Source organism: Ranitomeya imitator, chromosome 2 (genome assembly GCF_032444005.1).
Source record: "Ranitomeya imitator isolate aRanImi1 chromosome 2, aRanImi1.pri, whole genome shotgun sequence".
In the NCBI taxonomy this organism is placed as follows: domain Eukaryota; kingdom Metazoa; phylum Chordata; class Amphibia; order Anura; family Dendrobatidae; genus Ranitomeya; species Ranitomeya imitator.
In genome coordinates, this window is record NC_091283.1 from 652,621,519 (window position 1) to 652,649,444 (window position 27,926).

General features: G+C 45.3%; 1 protein-coding gene across 4 annotated transcripts in view; it reads right to left on the reverse strand.

Annotated features, from left to right (window-relative positions):
- LOC138667064 (zinc finger protein 3-like) overlaps window positions 1–27,926 on the reverse strand; it is a 98,182-nt gene that overhangs the window by 64,928 nt on the left and 5,328 nt on the right. For all 4 annotated transcript variants that reach the window (XM_069755320.1, XM_069755318.1, XM_069755317.1 and 1 more), the window contains exon 2: window positions 6,473–6,612. In XM_069755320.1, the coding sequence (XP_069611421.1) occupies window positions 6,473–6,544 (72 nt within the window). In that variant the 5' untranslated portion in view covers window positions 6,545–6,612. The remainder of the gene's footprint in view (window positions 1–6,472; window positions 6,613–27,926) is intronic.

The following is a 27,926-nucleotide window of genomic DNA, read 5'->3' on the forward strand; positions in this document are numbered from 1 at the left end:
AAACCATTGACCGATTTGACCAAGAAAGGTGCCGATTTGGTCAATTGGTCTTCTGCTGCGGTGGGAGCTTTTCAAGAGTTGAAGCGTCGTTTTTCTTCTGCCCCTGTGTTGTGTCAACCAGATGTTTCTCTTCCGTTCCAGGTCGAGGTTGATGCTTCTGAGATTGGAGCAGGGGCAATTTTGTCGCAGAGAAGTTCTGATTGCTCGGTGATGAAACCATGCGCCTTCTTTTCCAGGAAGTTTTCGCCTGCTGAGCGAAATTATGATGTGGGCAATCGAGAGTTGCTGGCCATGAAGTGGGCATTCGAGGAGTGGCGTCATTGGCTTGAAGGAGCTAAGCATCACGTGGTGGTCTTGACTGATCATAAGAACTTGACTTATCTCGAGTCCGCCAAGCGGTTGAATCCTAGACAAGCTCGTTGGTCGTTAATTTTTTGCCCGTTTTGACTTTGTGATTTCATACCTTCCGGGCTCTAAAAATGTGAAGGCGGATGCTTTGTCTAGGAGTTTTGTGCCCGACTCTCCGGGTGTATCTGAGCCGGCGGGTATCCTCAAAGAGGGAGTAATTGTGTCTGCCATCTCCCCTGATTTGCGGCGGGTGCTGCAAAAATTTCAGGCTAATAAACCTGATCGTTGCCCAGCGGAGAAACTGTTTGTCCCTGATAGGTGGACGAATAAAGTTATCTCTGAGGTTCATTGTTCGGTGTTGGCTGGTCATCCTGGAATCTTTGGTACCAGAGAGTTAGTGGCTAGATCCTTTTGGTGGCCATCTCTGTCGCGGGATGTGCGTACTTTTGTGCAGTCCTGTGGGATTTGTGCTCGGGCTAAGCCCTGCTGTTCTCGTGCCAGTGGGTTGCTTTTGCCCTTGCCGGTCCCGAAGAGGCCTTGGACACATATCTCTATGGATTTTATTTCAGATCTTCCCGTCTCTCAAAAGATGTCAGTCATTTGGGTGGTCTGTGATCGCTTCTCTAAGATGGTCCATTTGGTACCCTTGTCTAAATTGCCTTCCTCCTCTGATTTGGTGCCATTGTTTTTCCAGCATGTGGTTCGTTTACATGGCATTCCAGAGAATATCGTTTCTGACAGAGGTTCCCAGTTTGTTTCGAGGTTTTGGCGAGCCTTTTGTGGTAGGATGGGCATTGACTTGTCTTTTTCCTCGGCTTTCCATCCTCAGACTAATGGCCAGACCGAACGAACCAATCAGACCTTGGAAACATATCTGAGATGCTTTGTTTCTGCTGATCAGGATGACTGGGTGTCCTTTTTGCCTTTGGCTGAGTTCGCCCTTAATAATCGGGCCAGCTCGGCTACCTTGGTTTCACCGTTTTTCTGCAACTCTGGGTTCCATCCTCGTTTCTCTTCAGGGCAGGTTGAGTCTTCGGACTGTCCTGGTGTGGATACTGTGGTGGACAGGTTGCAGCAGATTTGGACTCATGTAGTGGACAATTTGACTTTGTCCCAGGAGAAGGCTCAACGTTTCGCTAATCGCAGACGCTGTGTGGGTCCCCGACTTCGGGTTGGGGACTTGGTTTGGTTATCTTCTCGTCATATTCCTATGAAGGTTTCCTCTCCTAAGTTTAAACCTCGTTTCATTGGTCCGTATAGGATTTCTGAGGTTCTTAATCCTGTGTCTTTTCGTCTGACCCTTCCAGATTCTTTTTCCATACATAACGTATTCCATAGGTCATTGTTGCGGAGATACGTGGCACCTATGGTTCCATCTGTTGATCCTCCTGCCCCGGTTTTGGTGGAGGGGGAGTTGGAGTACAGTGTGGAGAAGATTTTGGATTCTCGTGTTTCAAGGCGGAAACTTTAGTATCTGGTTAAGTGGAAGGGTTATGCTCAGGAAGATAATTCCTGGGTCTTTGCCTCTGATGTCCATGCTCCCGATCTTGTTCGTGCCTTTCATGTGGCTCATCCTGGTCGTCCTGGGGGCTCTGGTGAGGGTTCGGTGACCCCTCCTCAAGGGGGGGGGTACTGTTGTGAATTCTGTGGCAGAGCTCCCTCCTGTGGTCACGAGTGGTACTTCGGCTGGTTCTCTCTGTGAGCTTCCGTTGGTGGAGGAAAGTGGTACTGCGGCTTCTGAGTTTCCTTCCTCAGGTGATGTGGTGAAGTCGTTAGGTGCTGCTCTATTTAACTCCACCTAGTGCTTTGATCCTGGCCTCCAGTCAATGTTCTAGTATTGGACCCGTTTCCTCCTGGATCGTTCCTGTGGCCTGCTGCTCTGCATAGCTAAGTTCCTCTTTGCTATTTGTTTGCTGTTTTTTTCTGTCCAGCTTGTCAATTTGTTTTTTACTGCTTGCTGGAAGCTCTGGGACGCAGAGGGTGTACCTCCGTGCCGTTAGTTCGGTACGGAGGGTCTTTTTGCCCCCTTTGCGTGGTTTTTGTAGGGTTTTGTGTTGACCGCAAAGTTACCTTTCCTATCCTCGCTCTGTTCAGAAAGTTGGGCCTCACTTTGCTAAATCTATTTCATCTCTACGTTTGTCTTTTCATCTTAACTCACAGTCGTTATATGTGGGGGCTGCCTTTTCCTTTGGGGTATTTCTCTGAGGCAAGGTAGGCTTATTTTCTATCTTCAGGCTAGCTAGTTTCTCAGGCCGTGCCGAGTTGCATAGGTAGCGTTAGGCGCAATCCACGGCTGCCTTTAGTGTGGTTGGAGAGGATTAGGGATTGCGGTCAACAGATTTCCCACGTCTCAGAGCTCGTTCTTGTTTTTTGGGTTATTGCCAGGTCACTGTATGTGCGCTGACCTCTATGTCCATTGTGGTACTGAATTACCTTTCATAACAGAGTGTCCCATGACGATCTCCTGTGGCGAGCTGTCACATCGGCAGATGCGACCGCTCTCCAGGGGCTCCGGTGATACAATGACAGAAGTTATCCTTCCGTACTGTATCCTTCTGCCGCTGTGAGTACAGTATAGTTCTGTCACTTGCGGCACCGCTACGTGGGAAAATTCTCATGCAGCGTTGCCATAAAGTGAGAGCCTGAACTCAGGAAACCTCTTCAGTGATGCACTGCAGGAGCCATTGTCTCCTGTCAGTACATTGCGAGAGGCCTATAGAGCAGTCATATCTCTTGATGTGATAGCTCTATAGGGGAGATCGTCGTGGGACACTCGTTATTAAATGGACTTCGTCGGACCAGCGAGTATTTGTGATGGTTCATTATTTTTTCCAGGAGATCGAGGGCATCGCATGGATTGGCAGAATAAAGATGGCAAAACTGTGTGGTGTTTTACTTCATTAAAATACTTTATTCTGCTTGTGTGTGTTTATTTAACCCATTAACAACTATAGAATTAGTAATGGATAGGTGTCTTATTGACACCTCTCCATTACCAAGTCGGGTTGATGTCACCCTACAATTCAAAGGTGACATCAACCCCCAACTATTACCCCATATGCCACCGCTACAGGGCAGTGGGAAGAGAAAGGCCAAGTGCCGGAATTGGCGTATTTCACACCATTTCTGGGGTTGGCTTGTATTTGTAGCCGGGGGGGGGGGGGGGGGGGGGGATATCCATGGTCCCTTCCTAGGCTATGACCTTATAATGGGGGGAGGGGGTCAGCGGGGGAGGGGCAGCTGTCACATACTGACCTGCTCCTGGCGCAGTCTCTGCATGTCCGATGGTCTCCGGCAGCTTGTTCCTGTGTTCAGCGGTCATGTGGACGCATATTCATTACTTTAATGAGCGGTACGTGACAGCTGAACATAGGAAGATGCTGCTGGGTCCCTGAGATCATCTGACAGTGAGACGCTGCCAGGGACCGCGCCGGGAGCAGGTGAGTATAATGGGGGAGGTGAGCATTCCGATATTCACCTGACCCCGTTCCACTGCTGCGTGCCGGTCCGTCTTCCTCATCCTCTGCCTGTGACTGTTCAGGTCAGAGGGCGAAATGACATAGTTAGTGTGCGCCCTCTGCCTGAACAGTCAGAGCCGGAAGACAGAGCGGCGCGCAGCGGTGGAACGGGGAGAGGTGAATATCGCAAGAGCCGGGGGCCTGATCGACGAGAGGCGAGTACGTGATTTTTTTATTTTAATCACAGCATATGGGGCATAATGTATGGAGCATCTTATGGGGCATAATGTATGGAGCATCTTATGGGGCCATAATCTATTGAGCATCTAATGGGGCATAATCTATGGAGCATTTTATGGGGCATCTTATGGGGCCATCAACCTTTATGCAGCATTGTATAGGGCAAATGTTTCTATGGAGCATCTTATGGGGCCATTATTAAGCTTTGTGCAGCATTATATGGGGCATATTTTAATATGGAGCATCTTATGGGGCCCATCATGAACTGTATGGAGCATTATATGGGGCTCCTGATTTAATATGGATATTCAAAAACACTTAACCTACTGATGACTCAATCAATTTTACTTTTATTGGTATCTATTTTTATTTTTTTTTTTTAAACGTACCAGTAGCTGCTGCATTTCCCACCCTAGGCTTATACTCGAGTCATTAAGTTTTCCCAATTTTTTTTTTAGGGGGTCAGCTTATACTCGAGTACATACATACATAATAGTATCTGACAAGTCAATATAATATAGTCTCTGACTAGTCAATAGAGCTCTTTGGTCACCATGTCGCCTGTTCAGTGGTGTTGCAGATCCAGGGCCCTTTGGAGCAGGTGTACTTATACTAACGGAATGTGACTCTTTGTTGCACATAGGTGGACCTTATATCACTAAGTATTAGTGATGAGCAAATGTGCTCGCAGGTCTGATCTGTTTGTTAGTCAACCCCTGTATGTGTTGTAGCAGTCGAACAGCCACGAGGCATGCAGTCACAGGGACTCAAACATATTATTCAAGCATGCCGATGACGCTCGGATAACATCTTATTACTACTAAGCATGTGATGTGACTTTTAAAATGTACTGTGTACTGTTGTGACCAGACATTCATCTTCGGCCCTGCATCCAGCCACACAAGTGATGACTGCCGTGGTCCTGGTGCCTCAGAGGAGAAGCCTAGATGCCGGACCAGCAATGGGAATCTTTTTTTTGCACTCAACTTTCCAGTGATGTCTAAGTAGAATTTGTTATTTCCAGTATTATTTAATCCTCTCCGTCAGTGATGACTGATTTATGAATCTACTATATAATTGTCTAAGGGTCACTTCCGTCTTTCTGTCTGTCACGGAAATCCCAAGTCGCTGATTGTTTTGCCACGACCAATCAGCGACGGGCACAGTCCGGCGGCAAAATGGCTGTTCCTTACTCCCCGCAGTCAGCGCTCACACAGGGTTAATGGCAGCGTTAGCGGACCGCGTTATGCCACGGTGTAACGCACTCCGTTAACGCTGCTATTAACCCTGTGTGACCAACTTTTTACTATTGATACTGCCTATGCAGCATCAATAGTAAAAAGATTTAAAGTTAAAAATAAAAAAATAGTTATATACTCACCGTCCGTCGGTCCCTCGGATCCAGAACAGGCCTTTCCCGCTCCTCGCGACGCTCCGGTGACTGCTCCATGCATTGCGATCTCGCGAGATGATAATGTAGCGGTCTTGCAAGACCGCCACGTCATCATCTCGCGAGACTGCAATGCACTCTTGGGACCAGAGCACACGAGGAGCATCGGTAAACGCTTCGCCTGGATCCTGGGGCCAACGGAAGGTGATTATATAACTATTTTTTATTTTAATTCTTTTTTTTTTTTTAACAGGGATATGACGCCCACATTGCTATATACTACGTGGGCTGTGCCATACGCTACGTGGGCTGTGCCATACACTATGTGGCTGTGCTATATACTACGTGGCCCGATATATACTATGTGGCCGGCCGCGAACAATCAGCGACAGGCGCAGTCCGGCCGCGAATTGGCACGGGATTTGAATCACGCTTCGCTAATTGGTCGCGGTTGGCTGAATCCAGTGTATTCAATGTATTATTCTAAAATAACATAGTAACATAGTAACATAGTTAGTAAGGCCGAAAAAAGACATTTGTCCATCCAGTTCAGCCTATATTCCATCATAATAAATACCCAGATCTACGTCCTTCTACAGAACCTAATAATTGTATGATACAATATTGTTCTGCTCCAGGAAGACATCCAGGCCTCTCTTGAACCCCTCGACTGAGTTCGCCATCACCACCTCCTCAGGCAAGCAATTCCAGATTCTCACTGCCCTAACAGTAAAGAATCCTCTTCTATGTTGGTGGAAAAACCTTCTCTCCTCCAGACGCAAAGAATGCCCCCTTGTGCCCGTCACCTTCCTTGGTATAAACAGATCCTCAGCGAGATATTTGTATTGTCCCCTTATATACTTATACATGGTTATTAGATCGCCCCTCAGTCGTCTTTTTTCTAGACTAAATAATAAACTAAATAAACTAAATCTTCATAAATAAACTACATACCTATTCTAGAATACCCGATGCGTTAGAATCGGGCCACCATCTAGTATAAAAATAATGCCACAGACTTTCCAGAATTCCTCACCTCTCCAGTGAGGAGATTGATGATCTCCATTGTGAGGTCCAATAACTTCTCAGCCATTCCAGCTTTATCCATTTCCGTTCCAATTGCAGAAAGGTCCACGCTGGTATCCGGTCCGTGATTGCTTCTAGTAGTTCTGAAAACTGAAGTGAGAAGCAAACAACAATGTAGAGTATCTCAGAACTCCTACCGAATAAATGCTAAACCCTAATGGTTAGCAAACATCTGCTGATCCCCAGCCAGCAGAATGCACCACTGACAGAAGTGATTGCCCACATGATGGGTAACTTTGATAAGGAAGAAACATCTTTATCTTTGGCTTACCTAGACCTCTGGACCTTTGCCGCTCAATAAAACCCATTTAGAAAGGCCGACCGCAGACAAGCAGCTACATGAAAGCTGATGGGCGGTAGTTTAGCGGTCTGCTCTGGTCGGGCTCTTTTAGGAGTACAAAACGATCATTCCCAATTATAGGTCTATCTAAATGGGCTTTTGTTCATCCTCACTCTTCCCGTTATCCCCACCTTTGTTATCCTTCTCTGCTCTATACAGGGAATATATTCAGATTACAAAACTATGATAAATATCGCCAATGGTGGATCAAAGCCTAATTATTTCTCTCCTCCATTATTGTCAGCTCATTATTACATACTATTCTGTACGGGTCAGTTCAGAATACAAAAGCGATCTGAGCGAAGCAGTCAGAAGGCTACGTCTTCATACCAAAAGATGGACTAAGTTGTACCCCTAACATATCCATTCACTGCTATAAGGCAAATAGTTTTGAAAAAAAAAAAATTTGCACTCCTTTCTGGCGGTGTTGGTCTCTTGAATGACACAATGCCCACGCAGTGCTCTGACTAAGAACAAAGCTCATCCAAGCAGTCATCGGTTTTCTCCATTATAAAAGAAGCACCAAGGTTGATCTTTTTAAAGGCAATCTCTCATCAGGTTTTTGATATGTAATCTGAGAGCAGCATGATGTAGGAACACAGACCCCAATTACTGGGCTGCTTGCTATAGTTTTGATACAATCAAGTTTTTATCTTCTTGAGGTCTAGCAGTTCTCTGAATGCTGAGCCAGGGTTATATAGAGATCATGAATATGGAGGACTACATGGCACTAGGTTTACTAGTCTTCTAGTGATAATCTCCTGCTGATAAAACAGTGATTGCATAAACACTACAGCAAGCAGCTCAGTAAGTGACACTTTGCTGGAATTACGGTCTATACATAATGCTGCTCTCATTAGCGGCACAAACCTGGTGAGAGGTTCCCTTCACTGGCAATAAAAGTGTATCTATTGTTTAAGATTATTTTTCTTCACTCTAACTTATTAGAAGGGTAAATACAATGGGATTCAGTAAACGAAGAACCATAATAAAGGTTTTCAGTACAAACTGACAGCAAAGCCGTATTATGCAGGTGTATGTAAAAAGGTATTTATAGAGAAAAATATAGATCTAGCTTGTAGAGAAGACAAAGAATTGTCAAAATGAGCTGGGTAGGTGATGTAAAAGAAGACATGGAAAGGTGGGAGGGGAAAAAAAGGAAGATATAAAATTAAAGGGGTGAGAAGAGGTGGGTGAACGGCAATATATGGTTAAAATATTAAAAACAAGACAGAGTATCAAATCAAGAGGAATAGCCGATGAACTATTCACCCACTAGGACCTGCATTTCTTTATGACATTATATTGCATAGCATCTTGAGATAAAATGAGCATGTTGATACCCCATATGTAGGGGAAAACTGCTGTTTGGGCGCACGACAGAGCTCGGAAGGGATGGAGCTCCATTTGACTTTTTGAATGTAAAACTTACTTGATTAATTAGCGGACACCATGTCGCGTTTTGAGAGCCCCTGATGTGCCTAAACAGTGAATTCCCCCATAAATGACACCATTTTGGAAACTAGACCCCTCAGGGAACTTATTTAGATGTGAATTGAGCGTCTTCAAACCCCAGGTGCTTCATAGAAGTTTAAAAAATTGAGTTGTGAAAAAAAAAAAAAAGACTTTTCCCACAAAAAATGTTTTTAGTCCCAAATTTAACATTTTCACAAAGGTTGAAGCAGAAATTGCAGCACACAATTTGTTGCGCAATTTCACCTGAGTACACTGATACCCCATATGTGGGGGAAAACTACTGTTTTGGCGCACAAAAGGGGTCAGAAAAGAAGGAGTGATGTTTTAGAAACCAGACTTTCATGGAATGGGTGTCCTGTCGCGTTTGGAGAGCCCCTGATGTGGAAAACCCCCACAAGTGACCTTATTTTGGAAACTAGACCGTTAAAGGAATTTACCTAGATGTGTGGTTAGCATCTTGAACCCACAGTTGCTTCACAGAATTTAAGGCTATTTGCACACGTAGGAAAAGAGGTGCTGAATTTTTTTACACAAAATCTGCATCTCCTGGCAGAATCCGCAGCCGCGGATTTGCCGCGGTTTTTATGTGGATTTTGTGTGGTTTTTATGTGGAATTGATGCGGATTTTGTGCGTATTATCTGCGGTTTTTGCCACTGCGGATTTTTAACATGGAGGGGTGCAGAAACGCTACAGATACGCACAAAAGAAGTGACATGCACTTCTTTGAAATCCGCAGCAATTCCGCACAGCTATTTTTTCATCCCATTGATTTACATTGCACTGTACATCACAGTGCGGATCTGCAGCGTTTCTGCGCAGAAAAATCCGCTGCGGATCCGCAGCAAATCCGCATCGTGTGCACATAGCCTTACAACGCTGGTCTGTGAAAATGAAAAAAACATTCCTACAAAAATGTTCTTTCAATTTCCATTTTTTTCACTTTCACAAGGACAGCAGGAGGTAATGGACTCAGAAGTTTGTTGTGCAATGTCTCCTAAGCACACCGATACCCCATATGTGGTCGAAAACTACTTTTGAGGCACAGTGCAAAGCTCAGAAGGGAAGAAGCGCCATATTGGAGTTCAGATGTTGCTGGAATGGTTTGAGGGTGCCATGTCACATTGGCAGAGCCCCTGAGGGGCCAGAACAACAGAACTCCCATAAGTGACCAAATTTTACAAACTACACCTGTCAATTAATTAATCTAGGGGTGCAGTTTTCATATTGACACCACAGGTGTGTCACAGAATTTTATACCACTGGGCAGTGTAGAAACAATAACTACATTTTTAACACCAAAATTTTGTTTTAGCCCCAGATTTTACATTTTCACACAAGAAGTGGGTCCAGAATGTGGCAATACCCCGTATGTGGTTGTACAGTACTGCTTAGCCATACGGAGAGACTCAGGAGGGATGGAGCGCTATTTGGCTAGAACAGTTTGAGGACTCCATATACAGAGACCCTAATTGCTAGAAGTGCAGAATCCCCCTCATGTGATAATTTTGGAAATTATACCCCTTTGGGAATTTACGTACAGGTGTAGTGATGATTTTGACTCCATGGGTGTTTTCTAGAAACAAGCAGCAGTGGATGTTGCTGAGTGAAAATTGCAAACTGCCGTTGTAGTGACCAGTAGTAGCCAGGGCCGGCTCCAGGTTTTTGATGGCCCCGGGCAAAAGAGTAATAATAATAATAATAATTTTTATTTATATAGCGCCAACATATTCCGCAGCGCTTTACAAATTATAGAGGGGACTTGTACAGACAATAGACATTGCAGCATAACAGAAATACAGTTCAAAACAGATACCAGGAGGAATGAGGGCCCTGCTCGCAAGCTTACAGACTATGAGGAAAAGGGGAGACACGAGAGGTGGATGGTAACAATTGCTTTAGTTATTCGGACCGGCCATAGTGTAAGGCTCGGGTGTTCATGTAAAGCTGCATGAACCAGTTAACTGCCTAAGTGTGTAACAGTACAGACACAGAGGGCTATTAACAGCATAAAGTGAATGAGAACATGATGCGAGGAACCTGGTTTTTTTTTTATTTATTTTTTTATATATAAATAGACCACACAGGGATCGTTAGGTTAATGCATTGAGGCGGTAGGCCAGTCTGAACAAGTGAGTTTTTAGGGTACGCTTAAAACTGTGGGGATTGGGGATTAATCGTATTAACCTAGGTAGTGCATTCCAAAGAATCGGCGCAGCACGTGTAAAGTCTTGGAGACGGGAGTGGGAGGTTCTGATTATTGAGGATGCTAACCTGAGGTCATTAGCGGAGCGGAGGGCACGGGTAGGGTGGTAGACTGAGACCAGAGAGGAGATGTAGGGTGGTGCAGAGCCATGGAGTGCTTTGTGGATGAGGGTAGTAGTTTTGTACTGGATTCTGGAGTGGATGGGTAGCCAGTGTAATGACTGGCACAAGGTAGAGGCATCGGTGTAACGGTTGGTGAGGAATATGATCCTGGCAGCAGCATTCAGGACAGATTGGAATGGGGAAAGTTTGGTAAGAGGGAGGCCAATTAGTAGAGAGTTACAATAGTCCAGACGAGAATGAATAAGTGAAACAGTAAGAGTTTTTGCAGAGTCGAAAGTAAGAAAAGGGCGAATTCTAGAAATGTTTTTGAGATGCAGGTAAGAAGAGCGAGCCAGTGATCAGATGTGGGGGGTGAATGAAAGGTCAGAATCAAGGATGACCCCAAGGCAGCGGGCATGTTGCTTTGGAGTAATGGTGGAACCGCACACGGAGATGGCAATGTCAGGCAAAGGTAGGTTAGTAGAGGGAGAGAACACGAGGAGTTCAGTTTTTGACAGGTTTAGTTTCAGATAGAGGGAGGACATGATGTTAGAGACAGCGGTAAGACAATCACTGGTGTTTTCTAAAAAGGTCGACGTGACAACAGGAGAAGAGGTGTATAATTGGGTGTCATCAGCATAGAGATGGTACTGGAAACCAAATCTACTGATTGTTTGTCCAATAGGGGCAGTATACAACGAGAAGAGGAGGGGGCCTAGGACTGATCCTTGAGGAACCCCAACAGTAAGGGGAAGGTGAGAGGAGGAGGAACCAACAAAACATACAGTGAAGGATCGGTCAGAGAGATAGGAGAAGAACCAGGAGAGAACGGTGTCCTTGAGGCCGATGGAGCGGAGCATAGTGAGGAGGAGCTGATGATCCACAGTATCGAATGCTGCAGAGAGATCCAAGAGAATTAGCATGGAGTAGTGACCATTAGATTTAGCTGTTAGTAGGTCATTAGAGACTTTAGTGAGGGCAGTTTCAGTAGAGTGTAAAGAGCGGAAGCCAGATTGAAGAGGGTCGAGAAGAGAGTTATCTGAGAGATAGCGGGTAAGACGGGAGTGGACCAGGCGTTCGAGGAGTTTAGAGATGAAGGGAAGATTAGAGACAGGTCTATAATTAGCGGCACAGTTTTGATCGAGGGATGGTTTTTCAAGTAATGGATGTATGATGGCATGCTTAAATGAGGAGGGAAAAATACCGGAAGTGAGGGAAAATAGAATTATTCTTACCGTTAATTCGGTTTCTAGGAACCTTCCACGACAGCGGTACTGGAGGATGTCTCCCCGCCCTAATGGGGGACAGGAAACACAAAGAGGTTAAATACCCTCCCCTTCCTGCCACCTCCAGTGTTTTTTCTGGACACAGTAGTATGTATAGTTACCACTTAAGTGCAGGAATCATCCAATAAAATCATCAGATAGGGAGGGAAATTAGTGCTGTCGTGGAAGGTTCCTAGAAACCGAATTAACGGTAAGAATAATTCTATTTTCTCCAGTCACCTTCCACGACAGCGGTACTGGAGTAGTACCAACAAATAATTTCTAGGGGGGGACAACCGCTTGCAGAACTGTTCTGCCGAAAGTTAAATCCCGATTGAAATCAAGCCTGTAGTGCCTGGTGAACGTATGTACTGATGACCAGGTGGCGGCTCTGCAAATCTGCTCCGTAGAAGCATCACCTCTCTCTGCCCATGATGTTGACACCGACCGTGTAGAATGGGCCTTCAGTTATGGAGGAGGTGGTAGATTCTGGGATGAGTATGCCAGAGATATGGCTTGTTTAATCCAGTTGGCGATAGTATTTTTCGTAGCCTTTCTGCCTTTGTTCTTCCCGGAGAGTTGAATGAAGAGATTTTGGTCAATCCTCCAACTCTCTGTTTGTGAAAGATAATGTAGAACCACTCTGCGAACATCCAGAGTGTGGAAGGACTCCTCTTTTATATTAGAAGGATCCGGGTAGAATGAGGGCAACACTAGGTCTTGACCTCTATGAAAGTCTGATGTTACTTTAGGTAGAAAGGTAGGATCTAGACGAAGGATTATACTATCAGATGTTACCCTTAAGTAAGGCTCTTGTATGGATAGGGCATGTAGTTCTCCTATCCGTCTGGCAGAGGTAATAGCCACTAAAAAGACCGTTTTTAGGGTAAGAACCTTTAATGAAGACTGAGATAAAGGTTCGAAGGGGTCCCGAGTTTGACTATTAAGGACCAAATTAAGGTCCCAAGGAGGAGTATTGTTGAGAACTCTGGGACGGATTTTACTCGCTGAAGTTACAAAACGCCTGATCCACCGATGTTTGGCTAGTTCCTGATCGAAATAGGAGCTAAGTGCTGAAATCTGTACTTTTAAGGTGTTAGGCCTAAGACCCAACTCTAGACCCTTCTGCAAGAAGTCCAGAATTTTGGCAATATTTGGATGAAATGGGTCTGGAATATCTGGAAGATACCATGATGAAAACTTCTTCCAGATCTTGGCATAAATGGCATTTGTTATGGGTTTTCTACTGTTCTGGAGAGTATGAATTACTCCATCTGAGAGACCTCTTGCCTTTAGTATCTCGGCTTCAGAAGCCATGCTGAAAGATTCAATCTGTGAAGGTTTGGATGCAGCAACGGTCCCTGATGAAGAAGATTTTCCTTCTGAGGTAGACATATTGGACCTTCCTGGGCCATGTCTAACAGGGCGCTGTACCAACTCCTCCCTGGCCATGTTGGTGCGATTAGAATCGCCGTAACTCGTTCCGATCGGATCTTCTGTAGAGTTTTTGATAGCAATGGGATCGGAGGAAATGCATAAACGAGGTTGAACCTCCACGGGTGAGAGAACGCATCCATGCCCAGAGCTCTGTCTGTCATATTTAGGGAGAAATAAGTTTGCAGCTTGGCATTCTGACTGTTGGCAAAAAGGTATACCTCTGCGATCCCCCATCCGGAAATCAGGGAGAGAAAGACCTCCTGGTCCAGACACCATTCCCCTGGATGTACATCCCTTCTGCTCAGGAAATCTGCCTGGGTATTGGCTGACCCCTTCAGGTGAACTGCTGAAATAGAGAGGACGTGCTTCTCTGCCCAGAAAAAAAAATGTTTGAGGCCAAGGTTTTTAGTTTCCTGAATCTTTTGCCTCCTTGATGACGAAGGTATGCTACCGTGGTCATATTGTCGGAATATATTCTGACATGGTGTCCCTGAACAATGGAGGATGCAGCTTTTAATGCTTCTTCCACCGCTTTCAGTTCTCTGAAGTTTGAAGAGCTTGCTCTGATGTCTGGGCCCCAGGTGCCCTGGAAATAGGATCCCTCGACTACAGCTCCCCATCCCCTTTGACTGGCATCCGATGTTAGTGTCTTTAGCGGGATTTGATCCCAACTGACCCCCTGTTGGAGGTTTCGGAGCCGTAGCCACCATGTCAGGGATGTTTTGACATGATTGGGAAGGCAAATTCTCTTGGAGAGAGAGAACTCTGCTGTCTGTCCCAGGATGATAGGATATGGGTTTGGAGGACTCTCGTGTGGGCTTGAGCCCAAGGTACCATCTGGATACAAGATGTTAGAGATCCCAGTATAGACATGGAATGTCGTAGAGTAGGAGCCTTCAGGGTTCTGAATGCTGTTATCTTCTGTACCAGATCGAGTTGACGTTCTCTGGGCAGAAAGGAACTCCTCGCCTCTGAGTCCAGAAGGACTCCTAGGAACTTCTTCCTCCTGGAGGGACGAAGGTCCGATTTCTCTAGATTTGGGATCCAACCCAACGACTTTAGGATTTCTAGAGATCTTGTTAAGTCGGCTCTGAGGCGGGAGACTGAGGGAGCGACAATGAGTAGATCGTCTAGATAGGGTACTATGCAGATCCCCTGAAGACGGATGAATATAATGGCTTCTGTCATGATCTTTGTAAAGACTCTGGGAGCTGAGGCGATTCCGAAGGGAAGGGAGTTGAACTGGTAGTGTACTATCTCCCGATCCTGAGATATTGCGAATCTTAGGTACTTCCGGAATTCTGGATGGATTGGGACGTGGTAATAAGCGTCCCTCAGATCCACTGTAGCCATCGCCCACTCCTGTCCTATCAGAGGGATCGCTGTTTTGACCGACTCCATCTTGAACCTCCTGTAGGTTATTACTTGATTCAGGGGTTTCAAGTTGATTATTATTCGGTGCTTCCCCGAAGGTTTCTTGATCAGAAACAGGTGGGAATAGTGTCCTCTGCCAATTTCTTGCTGAGGTACTGGGGAAATTACTCCTTCCTGGAGTAAGTTCTGGAGGCCGGAAAGGAATGCGCCCTGAGGGCTGACACTCTGCAATGAGGTTATCCTTATGTGATGAGGGGGAGGGCTCTCGAACTCTAATTTTAGTCCATTCTGGATAGTGTCGAGTACCCACTGGTTCGACGAAATGGACCACCACTGGTTGATGAAGCTCGAGAGACGCCCCCCAACGCCCTGGGCGTAGTCAGTGTTTGTCCAGGGTCTGCTGGGACTGGGGAACCAGGATTTTCCTACCCTTCCCTACTTTAGGATAGCTCCAGCGTCCTGTTTTGCCTTTCCCTTTGAATTCCCGTTGGAAGGGTTGCTCTTTTGAGGGACGAAAAAAACGTTTCTTCGGATCTCTCTGTTCCGGAAGCGCTTTCTTCTTGTCCGTTGCTTTATCCAGAATATCATCTAGGGCCTGCCCGAACAGATAGCGGCCCTGAAAGGGAATGGCACAGAGTTTTGTTTTGGAAGTTATATCCCCACTCCAAGACTTGAGCCATAGAGCTCTTCTGGCTGAGTTAGAGAGAACTGCCGACTTGGCAGCCACTCTTACGGACTCTGCCGATGCATCGGCAAGGAAGCCCGTAGCTTTTTTGGAGAAGCGGGAGAGAATCTAAGATTACTTCTCTAGATGTTCCCTGGGTAAGGTGGTCTTCCAGCGTGCGGAGCCAACGAAATAGGGATCTAGCCACGCAGGTGGACGCAACGTTTGTTTTAAGGAGATTGGTAGAAGTCTCCCACGATCTTCTTAGTAAACTCTCCATCTTGCGGTCCATAGGGTCTCTGAGTTGGGAAGAATCCTCGAAAGGGAGGGTCGTCTTTTTTGACACTCTAGAGACCTGCACGTCTACTTTAGGAGTATCCCACAGGGAGACATCTCCATCGAGAGAAAAACGATTTTTAAGCTCAGAGGGAACAGAAAGACCCTTTTCAGGTGATTCCTATTCATGAAGGATGAGACTCTGTACATTCTCATGTACAGGAAACCCCTTTAATTTTTTAGGTTTTAACCCACCGAACATCTCATCCTGCACTGATGGCTTCTCCTCCTCCTCCTCGACACCCATTGTCCCCCTGACCATACCAATTAACTCCTGTATGTCCTCTGAGGCAAAGTAATATTTTTTACTCTCCTCTTTGGGGGTGGAAGTGGAGCCCTCATTCTCCCAAAAATCCTCCGAGCCGGAGGAATGAAGTTCACCAGAATCTGAATCAGAAGTAACCGTTGCCATCTTCCTTTTTTTAGGAGGAGGTGGCGGAGGTAACAGAGACTGGGAAAGGGCCGATACCGAGGACTGAACTTCCTGTTTAATGAGGGATTTAATGCTCTCAAACAAGGATGGCTGTTCTGAGCGAATTATTTCGTCAGTGCAGGGCTGGCACAGTCTCTTCTTGTAAGAAGAAGGTAGCTTTGATGCACAAACACCACATTTTCGATCTTCCGATTTTGTCTTGGAAGATCTGTCCTTCCTAGGGGCAGAGGCCTTGTCTCCCTAAAAAAAAGAGAGAGAAGGGGGACTAAGTATATGGCACCCTAAGGAATACAGGGATAGAGGGACCTTAACCCACTACTCACGGTAGGAGGGAGGATGCAGGGCTCGGCAGAAGCAGAGATAGATCTGTCACCCTCCATGGTCAGTCAGTACTGTAGTCCAGTCAGTCAGACAGGGGGCCTTACCTGGAGGTGACTACCAGGGTTAAATACCGTGGAAGCTGCGTCCGATCTTGTGCTCCTCCTCCCGGTCCCAGGCGTAGGGGAAAGACCGCTATGCCGCCATCAACTGTAGTCCGACGCGCGTGCGTTCCACCGCTGGAACGCACAAGCCGTGAACCGGAAGTTCGGGTACTTCCGGTTCGCGCGTCCACCGTTTCCGGCCATGAGGAGAGGAGGAAATGCCGGGGAGCCGCGCGGGGACCCCGGCCGCACCACACCGCTCCGCTTTACTCCCGAAGGAGCGCGGGAGGAGCGGAGAAAGGGTCCCGAGTCAGCACCATGTGGGGAGACGGGAGCAGCGCCGCAGGGAGGAGACACATCCCGACCCAGGCTGCCCGGCTAGGTAAGACCTGAGTGCTACGATCGCCGGCCACGGCAGCACTACCGCAGGACCTCTTCATGCCCCATAGGGGACAGGAAAAACACTGGAGGTGGCAGGAAGGGGAGGGTATTTAACCTCTTTGTGTTTCCTGTCCCCCATTAGGGCGGGGAGACATCCTCCAGTACCGCTGTCGTGGAAGGTGACTGGAGAAAGGTTGAATATTTTTGTTAGGTGAGAGGTGACAGCCGGGGAAAGGGACTGGAGGAGATGTGACGAAATGGGGTCACTGGTGCAAGTGGTCGGGCGAGAAGATGCAAGGAGCCTGCTTACTTCTTCTTCTGTAACTGCTTCAAAGTCAGAGAGTGAACTAGATGCAGTGGGGGAGGGAGGACAATGCATGGTATGAAGAGATTGGGAGATGATTTCCTGTCGAATGTGGTCAATTTTTTCTTTGAAGTAATTGGCCAGATCGTCAGCACGGAGATCCGTGGTTGGGGCCTGCTCTCTTGGGTTGAGTAGGGACTGGAACGTGTCAAAGAGACGTTTAGGGTTATTGGACAGGGAGGGGATGAGGGTGTTGAAGTAGGTTTGTTTGGAGAGGTGAAGGGCAGAATTGTATGTCTTTAGCATGAACTTATAATGGATGAAATCTTCGGGTAGATTAGATTTTCTCCACAGACGTTCTGCACACCTGGAGCACCGCTGCAGGAAACGTGTTTGCAGCGTGTGCCACGGTTGTTGCCGTCTGTGCCGAGTTGTTTTATGTATAGGAGGAGCAGCTTCATCCAGAGCACTTTGCAGGGTTTCATTGTAATGCTTCAGAGCAGAATCAGGACATGAGAGGGAGAAGATTGGGGCCAATGAGGACTGCAAGTTCTTCATAAGTTTCTGGGTGTTATTGGCCTGTATGTTTCTATAAGTGTGGAAAGTGGGGGTGACCTGAGCGGGATGGCAGTTCTTGATAGAGAATGAAAGAAGGTTGTGGTCAGAGTGGGAGAGGGGAGTTTGTGAAATCATCCACTGAGCAAAGCCGGGAGAAGACCAAGTCAAGGGAGTTTCCATCTTCATGTGTTGGAGAGTTAGTATGCTGCGAGAGGCCAAAAGAGGAGGATAGAGATAAAAGGTGAGAAGCAGATGGGGAGAGGGGAGAGGCAAAGGGGATGTTGAAATCACCCATGATAAGGGTGGGGGTGTCACAGGAGAGAAAGTGTGGAAGCCAGGTGGCAAAGTGATCCAGGAACTGATGAGAGGGGCCAGGAGGACGATACACCACCGCCACTCGCATGGAGAAGGGGACGTAGAGTCTGACCACATGGACCTCAAAAGAAAGGAAGACAAGTGAGGGTACTTGGGGGATAACTTGGAAAGTACATTTGGGTGAAAGGAGCAGACCAACGCCTCCACCTGCTCTGTTGTCTGATCTTGGGGTATGAGAAAAGTGTAGTCCACCATATGAAAGAGCAGCAGCAGCGGTGGTGTCTGACTGCTGGATCCAGGTTTCAGTAAGAGCCAGGAGATTAAGAGAATTAGAAAGGAAGAAGTCATGAACGAAGGAGAGTTTATTACAGTCTCAGTGGGCCCCTGTAACACATACCACGATCCATGATGCACAGATACAGCAGAGAAATATAGGTACAGTACAATGCAAGTAATGGTAAACTGACTGAACAGCGAACTAGTCTGAACTGGTGCATAACCAAAAAACTACTTACCGTATATACTCGAGTATAAGCCGAGATTTTCAGCCCATTTTTTTGGGCTGAAAGTCCCCCTCTCGGCTTATACTCGAGTCATATACCCGGGGGTCGGCAGGTGAGGGAGAGCGGGGGCTGTGTAATCATACTTACATGCTGCGGCGCGGTCCCTGCAGTCCCTGGCTTCCCCGGCGCTGCAGATTCTTCCTGTACTGAGTGGTCACATGGTACCGCTCATTACAGAAATGAATAGGCGGCTCCACCTCCCATAGGGGAGGAGCCGCATATTCATTGCTGTAAATGATCGGTAACTGTGACCGCTCAATTACAGGAAGAAGCTGCAGCGCCGGGGAAGCAGGGACCGCGCCGGAGCAGGTAAGGGGAGCGCAGTGCTGCGCTATATTTACCTGCTCCTCGTTCCGGTGCGGCTCCGTCTCCAACGTCCTCTAGCAGTGACGCTCAGGTTAGAGGGCACTGTGACATAGTCAGTGCGCGCCCTCTGCTGAGCGTCAGTGCTGGAGACGGAGCCGCACGAGGGGCAGGTAAATATTGAAAGCGCCGGCGTCCTCAGCAAGAGAGGTGATTATGTGATTTTTTTTTTTTTTATTGCAGCACCAGCAGCATTCTATATGGCACAGCTTGATAAGGAGCATCTATGGGGCCATAATCAACGGTGCAGAGCAATATATATGGGGCACAGCTTTATAAGGAGCATCTATGGGGCCACAATGAACAGTGCAGAGCAATATATATATATATATATATATATATATATATATATATATATATATATATATATATATATATATATATATTTATATATACCACCGATTGACCAAACCGCTGCACGGCCAGCTCTACCCTCACCTACTGTATCCTCACCCATCCCTTGTAGATTGTGAGCCCTCGCGGGCAGGGTCCTCTCTCCTCCTGTACCAGTTGTGACTTGTATTTTTCAAGATTATTGTACTTGTTTTATTATGTATACCCCTCCTCACATGTAAAGCGCCATGGAATAAATGGCGCTATAATAATAAATAATAATAATAATAATATATATATATATGGCACAGCTTTATAAGGAGCATCTATGAGGCCATAATGAACAGTGCAGAGCAATATATATATATACAGTGGGGCAAAAAAGTATTTAGTCAGTCAGCAGTAGTGCAAGTTCCACCACTTAAAAAGATGAGAGGCGTCTGTAATTTACATCATAGGTAGACCCAACTATGGGAGACAAACTGAGAAAAAAAAAATCCAGAAAATCACATTGTCTGTTTTTTTCACAATTTATTTGCATATTATGGTGGAAAATAAGTATTTGGTCAGAAACAAAATTTCATCTCAATACTTTGTAATATATCCTTTGTTGGCAATGACAGAGGTCAAACGTTTTCTGTAAGTCTTCACAAGGTTGCCACACACTGTTGTTGGTATGTTGGCCCATTCCTCCATGCAGATCTCCTCTAGAGCAGTGATGTTTTTGGCTTTTTGCTTGGCAACACGGACTTTCAACTCCCTCCAAAGGTTTTCTATAGGGTTGAGATCTGGAGACTGGCTAGGCCACTCCAGGACCTTGAAACGCTTCTTACGAAGCCACTCCTTCGTTGCCCTGGCGGTGTGCTTTGGATCATTGTCATGTTGAAAGACCCAGCCACGTTTCATCTTCAATGCCCTTGCTGATGGAAGGAGGTTTGCACTCAAAATCTCACGATACATGGCCCCATTCATTCTTTCATGTACCCAGATCAGTCGTCCTGGCCCCTTTGCAGAGAAACAGCCCCAAAGCATGATGTTTCCACCACCATGCTTTACAGTAGGTATGGGGTTTGATGGATGCAACTCAGTATTCTTTTTCCTCCAAACACGACAAGTTGTGTTTCTACCAAACAGTTCCAGTTTGGTTTCATCAGACCATAGGACATTCTCCCAAAACTCCTCTGGATCATCCAAATGCTCTCTAGCAAACTTCAGACGGGCCCGGACATGTACTGGCTTAAGCAGTGGGACACGTCTGGCACTGCAGGATCTGAATCCATGGTGGCGTAGTGTGTTACTTATGGTAGGCCTTGTTACATTGGTCCCAGCTCTCTGCAGTTCATTCACTAGGTCCCCCCGCGTGGTTCTGGGATTTTTGCTCACCGTTCTTGTGATCATTCTGACCCCACGGGGTGGGATTTTGCGTGGAGCCCCAGATCGAGGGAGATTATCAGTGGTCTTGTATGTCTTCCATTTTCTAATTATTGCTCCCACTGTTGATTTCTTCACTCCAAGCTGGTTGGCTATTGCAGATTCAGTCTTCCCAGCCTGGTGCAGGGCTACAATTTTGTTTCTGGTGTCCTTTGACAGCTCTTTGGTCTTCACCATAGTGGAGTTTGGAGTCAGACTGTTTGAGGGTGTGCACAGGTGTCTTTTTATACTGATAACAAGTTTAAACAGGTGCCATTACTACAGGTAATGAGTGGAGGAAATAGGAGACTCTTAAAGAAGAAGTTACAGGTCTGTGAGAGCAAGAAATCTTGATTGTTTGTTTCTGACCAAATACTTATTTTCCACCATAATATGCAAATAAATTGTTAAAAAAATAGACAATGTGATTTTCCGGATTTTTTTTTCTCAGTTTGTCTCCCATAGTTGAGGTCTACCTATGATGTAAATTACAGACGCATCTCATCTTTTTAAGTGGTGGAACTTGCACTATTGCTGACTGACTAAATACTTTTTTGCCCCACTGTATGATATATATATATATATATATATATATATATATATATATATATATATATAGCACAGCTTTATAAGGAGCATCTATGGGGCCATAATCAAAGGTGCAGAGCATATCTATATATATATATATAATTGCCTAAGGGTTTTTCCGTCTGTCTGTCCTGGAAATCCCGCGTCTCTGATTGGTCGAGGCCGCCAAGCCTCGACCAATCAGCGACAGGCACGGTATCGACGTAGAAATCCTGCGTCTCTGATTGGCCTCGACCAATCAGCAACGGGCACAGCGACGATGATGTCATAAAGAACGTAGAAATCCCACGTTTCTGATTCAGCGACGGGCACAGTATCGACGTAGATGTCATAATGGTTGCCATGGCGACGATGATGTCATAAAGGTTGCCTCGATCAATCAGCGACGGACACAGTCTGGCGCGAATTCTGGAATAATAATAATAATCTTTATTTTTATATAGCGCTAACATATTCCGCAGCGCTTTACAGTTTGCACACATTATCATCACTGTCCCCGATTGGGCTCACAATCTAGAATTCCTATCAGTATGTCTTTGGCATGTGGGAGGAAACCGGAGTGCCCGGAGGAAACCCACGCAAACACGGAGAGAACATACAAACTCTTTGCAGATGTTATAAATACAGACACTGGCGCTCACCCAAAAAACCTAGCGATTCTCAGCTGCTGGCATCAATCAGGGTAGTGCCCCCCTAAATAGCAATAAAATTTCAATACAAACAAATAGATGCCGCGCTAACATACAAAAATCAATCCTATATAGTACATAATAAATAGCTAAAACAAAGAACAAACAGACCCTCCCCGTGAATGCACAACGTCAGAGGCTCCTTACCCCAGAAACAAATGCTCCCCTCACCGCTGCAGTACCGCACTAGCCGCACAGTCTGTCTCTCAATATATTAAGTGCCAATCACTTCAGCTTACCTACTTATAAGACTGTCACCGCCACGTGCAAGTCCGCGCTGAGTGTGGGTAGGTGTCCCTCTGCCTGGTATGAATCGCCGAGGGTCCCGGCGTGGTGCGTGCCAAAAAATACTATGCAGCGTACCCCAGGGAAGCTCCGGCCGGTAGCGTTCCCTGGATACCGCCAACAGAAACAGCAATGGCCGCTAAGCTCCTCCTACCTAGTGACGTCACCTGCAGTAAGGAGCGCTGGATCACTCAAAAAAGGGGGAGAGGATTAAACCAACATGTTTCCTCAGGGTTACCGCTCCCCTAGATCACCCTATCTTATATACTATCTGGCCATTGTTACGCACCGCCTCCTCCTTAACCCCCGATGTCCCAGCTATCATAGAAACACCCACACCACTACTATGCAATCACCAAATATAGCGCAGAGTGTAGCACAGTGTGAATGCATCGCCTTGCCTGTATAGAAATAGGTTGCAGATGGATCCCTCGGTATGCAAACTACCTAAATACATATATTAAAACCATAACTTTATTAATATATAAAATGAACTAAAATAAAAAATCCCGCATACTAACGCATTTAAAATTAATAGTGTCAATGACGAGAGGCACTAATAGATTATCGGTAGCCTCATATAATGGCTAATATTATCAACACGTCAATGGCCACTCTAAGCTGAATGTGCCTGCCCTTGTCAGATCGCAAATGCTACGCAGCTTGAGGCTGGGCAAGTACCAGCATGGGAGACTGGCTGGGAATCCCTGGTAAAGCTTAAGGAAGCGGCTCCTCTTTGGAGGTGATAGTTTGAGTTTTTTTAAATATTGTGTGAGTATATTTTAATTTATGGTAGTTTTATTGTGGTGTTTTTATTGTATTGTAATGTATTTAAGGCTCAGGCACCACGGAGATTTTTTATTTTATTTCATTTTATATATTAATAAAGTTATGGTTTTAATATATGTATTTAGGTAGTTTGCATACCGAGGGATCCATCTGCAACCTATTTCTATACAGGCAAGGCGATGCATTCACACTGTGCTACACTCTGCGCTATATTTGGTGATTGCATAGTAGTGGTGTGGGTGTTTCTATGATAGCTGGGACATCGGGGGTTAAGGAGGAGGTGGTGCGTAACAATGGCCAGATAGTATATAAGATAGGGTGATCTAGGGGAGCGGTAACCCTGAGGAAACATGTTGGTTTAATCCTCTCCCCCTTTTTGAGTGATCCAGCGCTCCTTACTGCAGGTGACGTCACTAGGTAGGAGGAGCTTAGCGGCCATTGCTGTTTCTGTTGGCGGTATCCAGGGAACGCTACCGGCCGGAGCTTCCCTGGGGTACGCTGCATAGTATTTTTTGGCACGCACCACGCCGGGACCCTCGGCGATTCATACCAGGAAGAGGGACACCTACCCACACTCAGCGCGGACTTGCACGTGGCGGTGACAGTCTTATAAGTAGGTAAGCTGAAGTGATTGGCACTTAATATATTGAGAGACAGACTGTGCGGCTAGTGCGGTACTGCAGCGGTGAGGGGAGCATTTGTTTCTGGGGTAAGGAGCCTCTGACGTTGTGCATTCACGGGGAGGGTCTGTTTGTTCTTTGTTTTAGCTATTTATTATGTACTATATAGGATTGATTTTTGTATGTTACCGCGGCATCTATTTGTTTGTATTGAATTTTCTTTGCAGATGTTGTCCTGGGTGGGATTAGAACCCAGGACCCCAGCGCTGCAAGGCTACTGTGCTAACCACTGCGCCACCGTGCTGCCCAATCATCATTGTCCATATACTACAGGGACATGCATATTCTAGAATACCCGATGCGTTAGAATCGGGCCACAATCTAGTATATATATATATATATATATATATATATATATATATATATATATATTATGTAGCACAGCTTTATAAGGAGCATCTATGGGGCCATAATCAAAGGTGCAGAGTATATATATATATATATATATATATATATATATATATATATATCCAAGTGATATGCCAAACAAAAAAGAGAAGGCAGCACTCCAATAGTTTGTAAGGTGAAAAAGCTGTGAAGTTTATTTCAGACCCACATCTCGCGACGTTTCGGCTCGCACTGAGCCTTTCTCAAGCAGTGGGTGGTAACAAATTGTGTCCTTATATACATATAACCTTCACTCATTTACATAATAAATAGCCATACATTCGCTTACAGTTATTGTGATAAATTTACATTATACTTAAAAAACGCTCCATGTGTTACCGTGGTGTATAAAGTGCAATGTGCTAAGGTGCTGTAGACTTCTCTTGCTTCCACATATCCACTGATATTACTGCTTTTAAGGCTGTTTATATTTCATTCTCTGATTATATATATATATATATATATATATATATATATATATATATATATATATATATATATATATATAATGATTCATATCCTCTGATATTAATAAAATATAGCACTTACCCCGTTGGACAGATGGACTCACATGGAGGACTATATAGCCGCTAAGTTCGGCGTTCTCTAAAGTTTACTGCGCATGACAAAACCACCCATATCCACGTGTTGTGACGCCAGCCAGTGGCTATTTATTATGTAAATGATTGAAGGTTATATGTATATAAGGACACAATTTGTTACCACCCACTGCTTGAGAAAGGCTCAGTGTGAGCCGAAACGTCGCGAGATGTGGGTCTGAAATAAACTTCACAGCTTTTTCACCTTACAAACTATTGGAGTGCTGCCTTCTCTTTTTTGTTTGGTATAATATATATATATATATATATATATATATATATATATATATATATATATATATATATATATATATATATATATATATCACACACACACAGTGGGGCAAAAAAGTGTTTAGTCAGTCAGCAATAGTGCAAGTTCCACCACTTAAAAAGATGAGATGCGTCTGTAATTTACATCATAGGTAGACCTCAACTATGGGAGACAAACTGAGAAAAAAAAAAATCCAGAAAATCACATTGTCTGTTTTTTTAACATTTTATTTGCATATTATGGTGGAAAATAAGTATTTGGTCAGAAACAAACAATCAAGATTTCTGGCTCTCACAGACTTGTAACTTCTTCTTTAAGAGTCTCCTCTTTCCTCCACTCATTACCTGTAGTAATGGCACCTGTTTAAACTTGTTATCAGTATAAAAAGACACCTGTGCACACCCTCAAACAGTCTGACTCCAAACTCCACTATGGTGAAGACCAAAGAGCTGTCAAAGGACACCAGAAACAAAATTGTAGCCCTGCACCAGGCTGGGAAGACTGAATCTGCAATAGCCAACCAGCTTGGAGTGAAGAAATCAACAGTGGGAGCAATAATTAGAAAATGGAAGACATACAAGACCACTGATAATCTCCCTCGATCTGGGGCTCCACGCAAAATCCCACCCCGTGGGGTCAGAATGATCACAAGAACGGTGAGCAAAAATCCCAGAACCACGCGGGGGGACCTAGTGAATGAACTGCAGAGAGCTGGGACCAATGTAACAAGGCCTACCATAAGTAACACTACGCCACCATGGACTCAGATCCTGCAGTGCCAGACGTGTCCCACTGCTTAAGCCAGTACATGTCCAGGCCTGTCTGAAGTTTGCTAGAGAGCATTTGGATGATCCAGAGGAGTTTTGGGAGAATGTCCTATGGTCTGATGAAACCAAACTGGAACTGTTTGGTAGAAACACAACTTGTCGTGTTTGGAGGAAAAAGAATACTGAGTTGCATCCATCAAACACCATACCTACTGTAAAGCATGGTGGTGGAAACATCATGCTTTGGGGCTGTTTCTCTGCAAAGGGGCCAGGACAACTGATCCGGGTACATGAAAGAATGAATGGGGCCATGTATCGTGAGATTTTGAGTGCAAACCTCCTTCCATCAGCAAGGGCATTGAAGATGAAACGTGGCTGGGTCTTTCAACATGATAATGATCCAAAGCACACCGCCAGGGCAACGAAGGAGTGGCTTCGTAAGAAGCATTTCAAGGTCCTGGAGTGGCCTAGCCAGTCTCCAGATCTCAACCCTATAGAAAACCTTTGGAGGGAGTTGAAAGTCCGTGTTGCCAAGCGAAAAGCCAAAAACATCACTGCTCTAGAGGAGATCTGCATGGAGGAATGGGCCAACATACCAACAACAGTGTGTGGCAACCTTGTGAAGACTTACAGAAAACGTTTGACCTCTGTCATTGCCAACAAAGGATATATTACAAAGTATTGAGATGAAATTTTGTTTCTGACCAAATACTTATTTTCCACCATAATATGCAAATAAAATGTTAAAAAAACAGACAATTGAATTTTCTGGATTTTTTTTTCTCAGTTTGTCTTCCATAGTTGAGGTCTACCTATGATGTAAATTACAGACGCCTCTCATCTTTTTAAGTGGTGGAACTTGCACTATTGCTGACTGACTAAATACTTTTTTGCCCCACTGTATATATATATATATATATATATATATATAGATTGTGGCCCGATTCTAACGCATCGGGTATTCTATAATATGCATGTCCCCGTAGTATATGGACAATGATGATTCCAGAATTCGCGGCAGACTGTGCCCGTCGCTGATTGGTCGAGGCAACCTTTATGACATCATCGTCGCCATGGCAACCATTATGACATCTACGTCGATACTGTGCCCGTCGCTGAATCAGAAAAGTGGGATTTCTACGTCCTTTATGACATCATCGTCGCTGTGCCCGTTGCTGATTGGTTTTATTAATTTTAAATGCATTAGTATGCGGGATTTTTTATTTTATTTTACGTTGTGCATTCACGGGGAGGGTCTGTTTGTTCTTTGTTTTAGCTATTTATTATGTACTATATAGGATTGATTTTTGTATGTTAGCGCGGCATCTATTTGTTTGTATTGAATTTTATTGCTATTTAGGGGGGCACTACCCTGATTGATGCCAGCAGCTGAGAATCGCTAGGTTTTTTGGGTGAGCGCCAGTGTCTGTATTTATAACATCTGCAAAGAGTTTGTATGTTCTCTCCGTGTTTGCGTGGGTTTCCTCCGGGCACTCCGGTTTCCTCCCACATGCCAAAGACATACTGATAGGAATTCTAGATTGTGAGCCCAATCGGGGACAGTGATGATAATGTGTGCAAACTGTAAAGCGCTGCGGAATATGTTAGCGCTATATAAAAATAAAGATTATTATTATTATTCCAGAATTCGCGCTAGACTGTGTCCGTCGCTGATTGATCGAGGCAACCTTTATGACATCATCGTCGCCATGGCAACCATTATGACATCTAGGTCGATACTGTGCCCGTCGCTGAATCAGAAACGTGGGATTTCTACGTTCTTTATGACATCATCGTCGCTGTGCCCGTTGCTGATTGGTCGAGGCCAATCAGAGACGCAGGATTTCTACGTCGATACCGTGCCTGTCGCTGATTGGTCGAGGCCGCCAAGCCTCGACCAATCAGAGACGCGGGATTTCCAGGACAGACAGACAGACAGACAAACTCTTATGGTATGGAGCATCTATTTTTATTTTTGAAATTTACCAGTAGCTGCTGCATTTCCCACCCTAGGCTTATACTCGAGTCAATAAGTTTTCTCAGTTTTTTGTGGCAAAATTAGGGGGG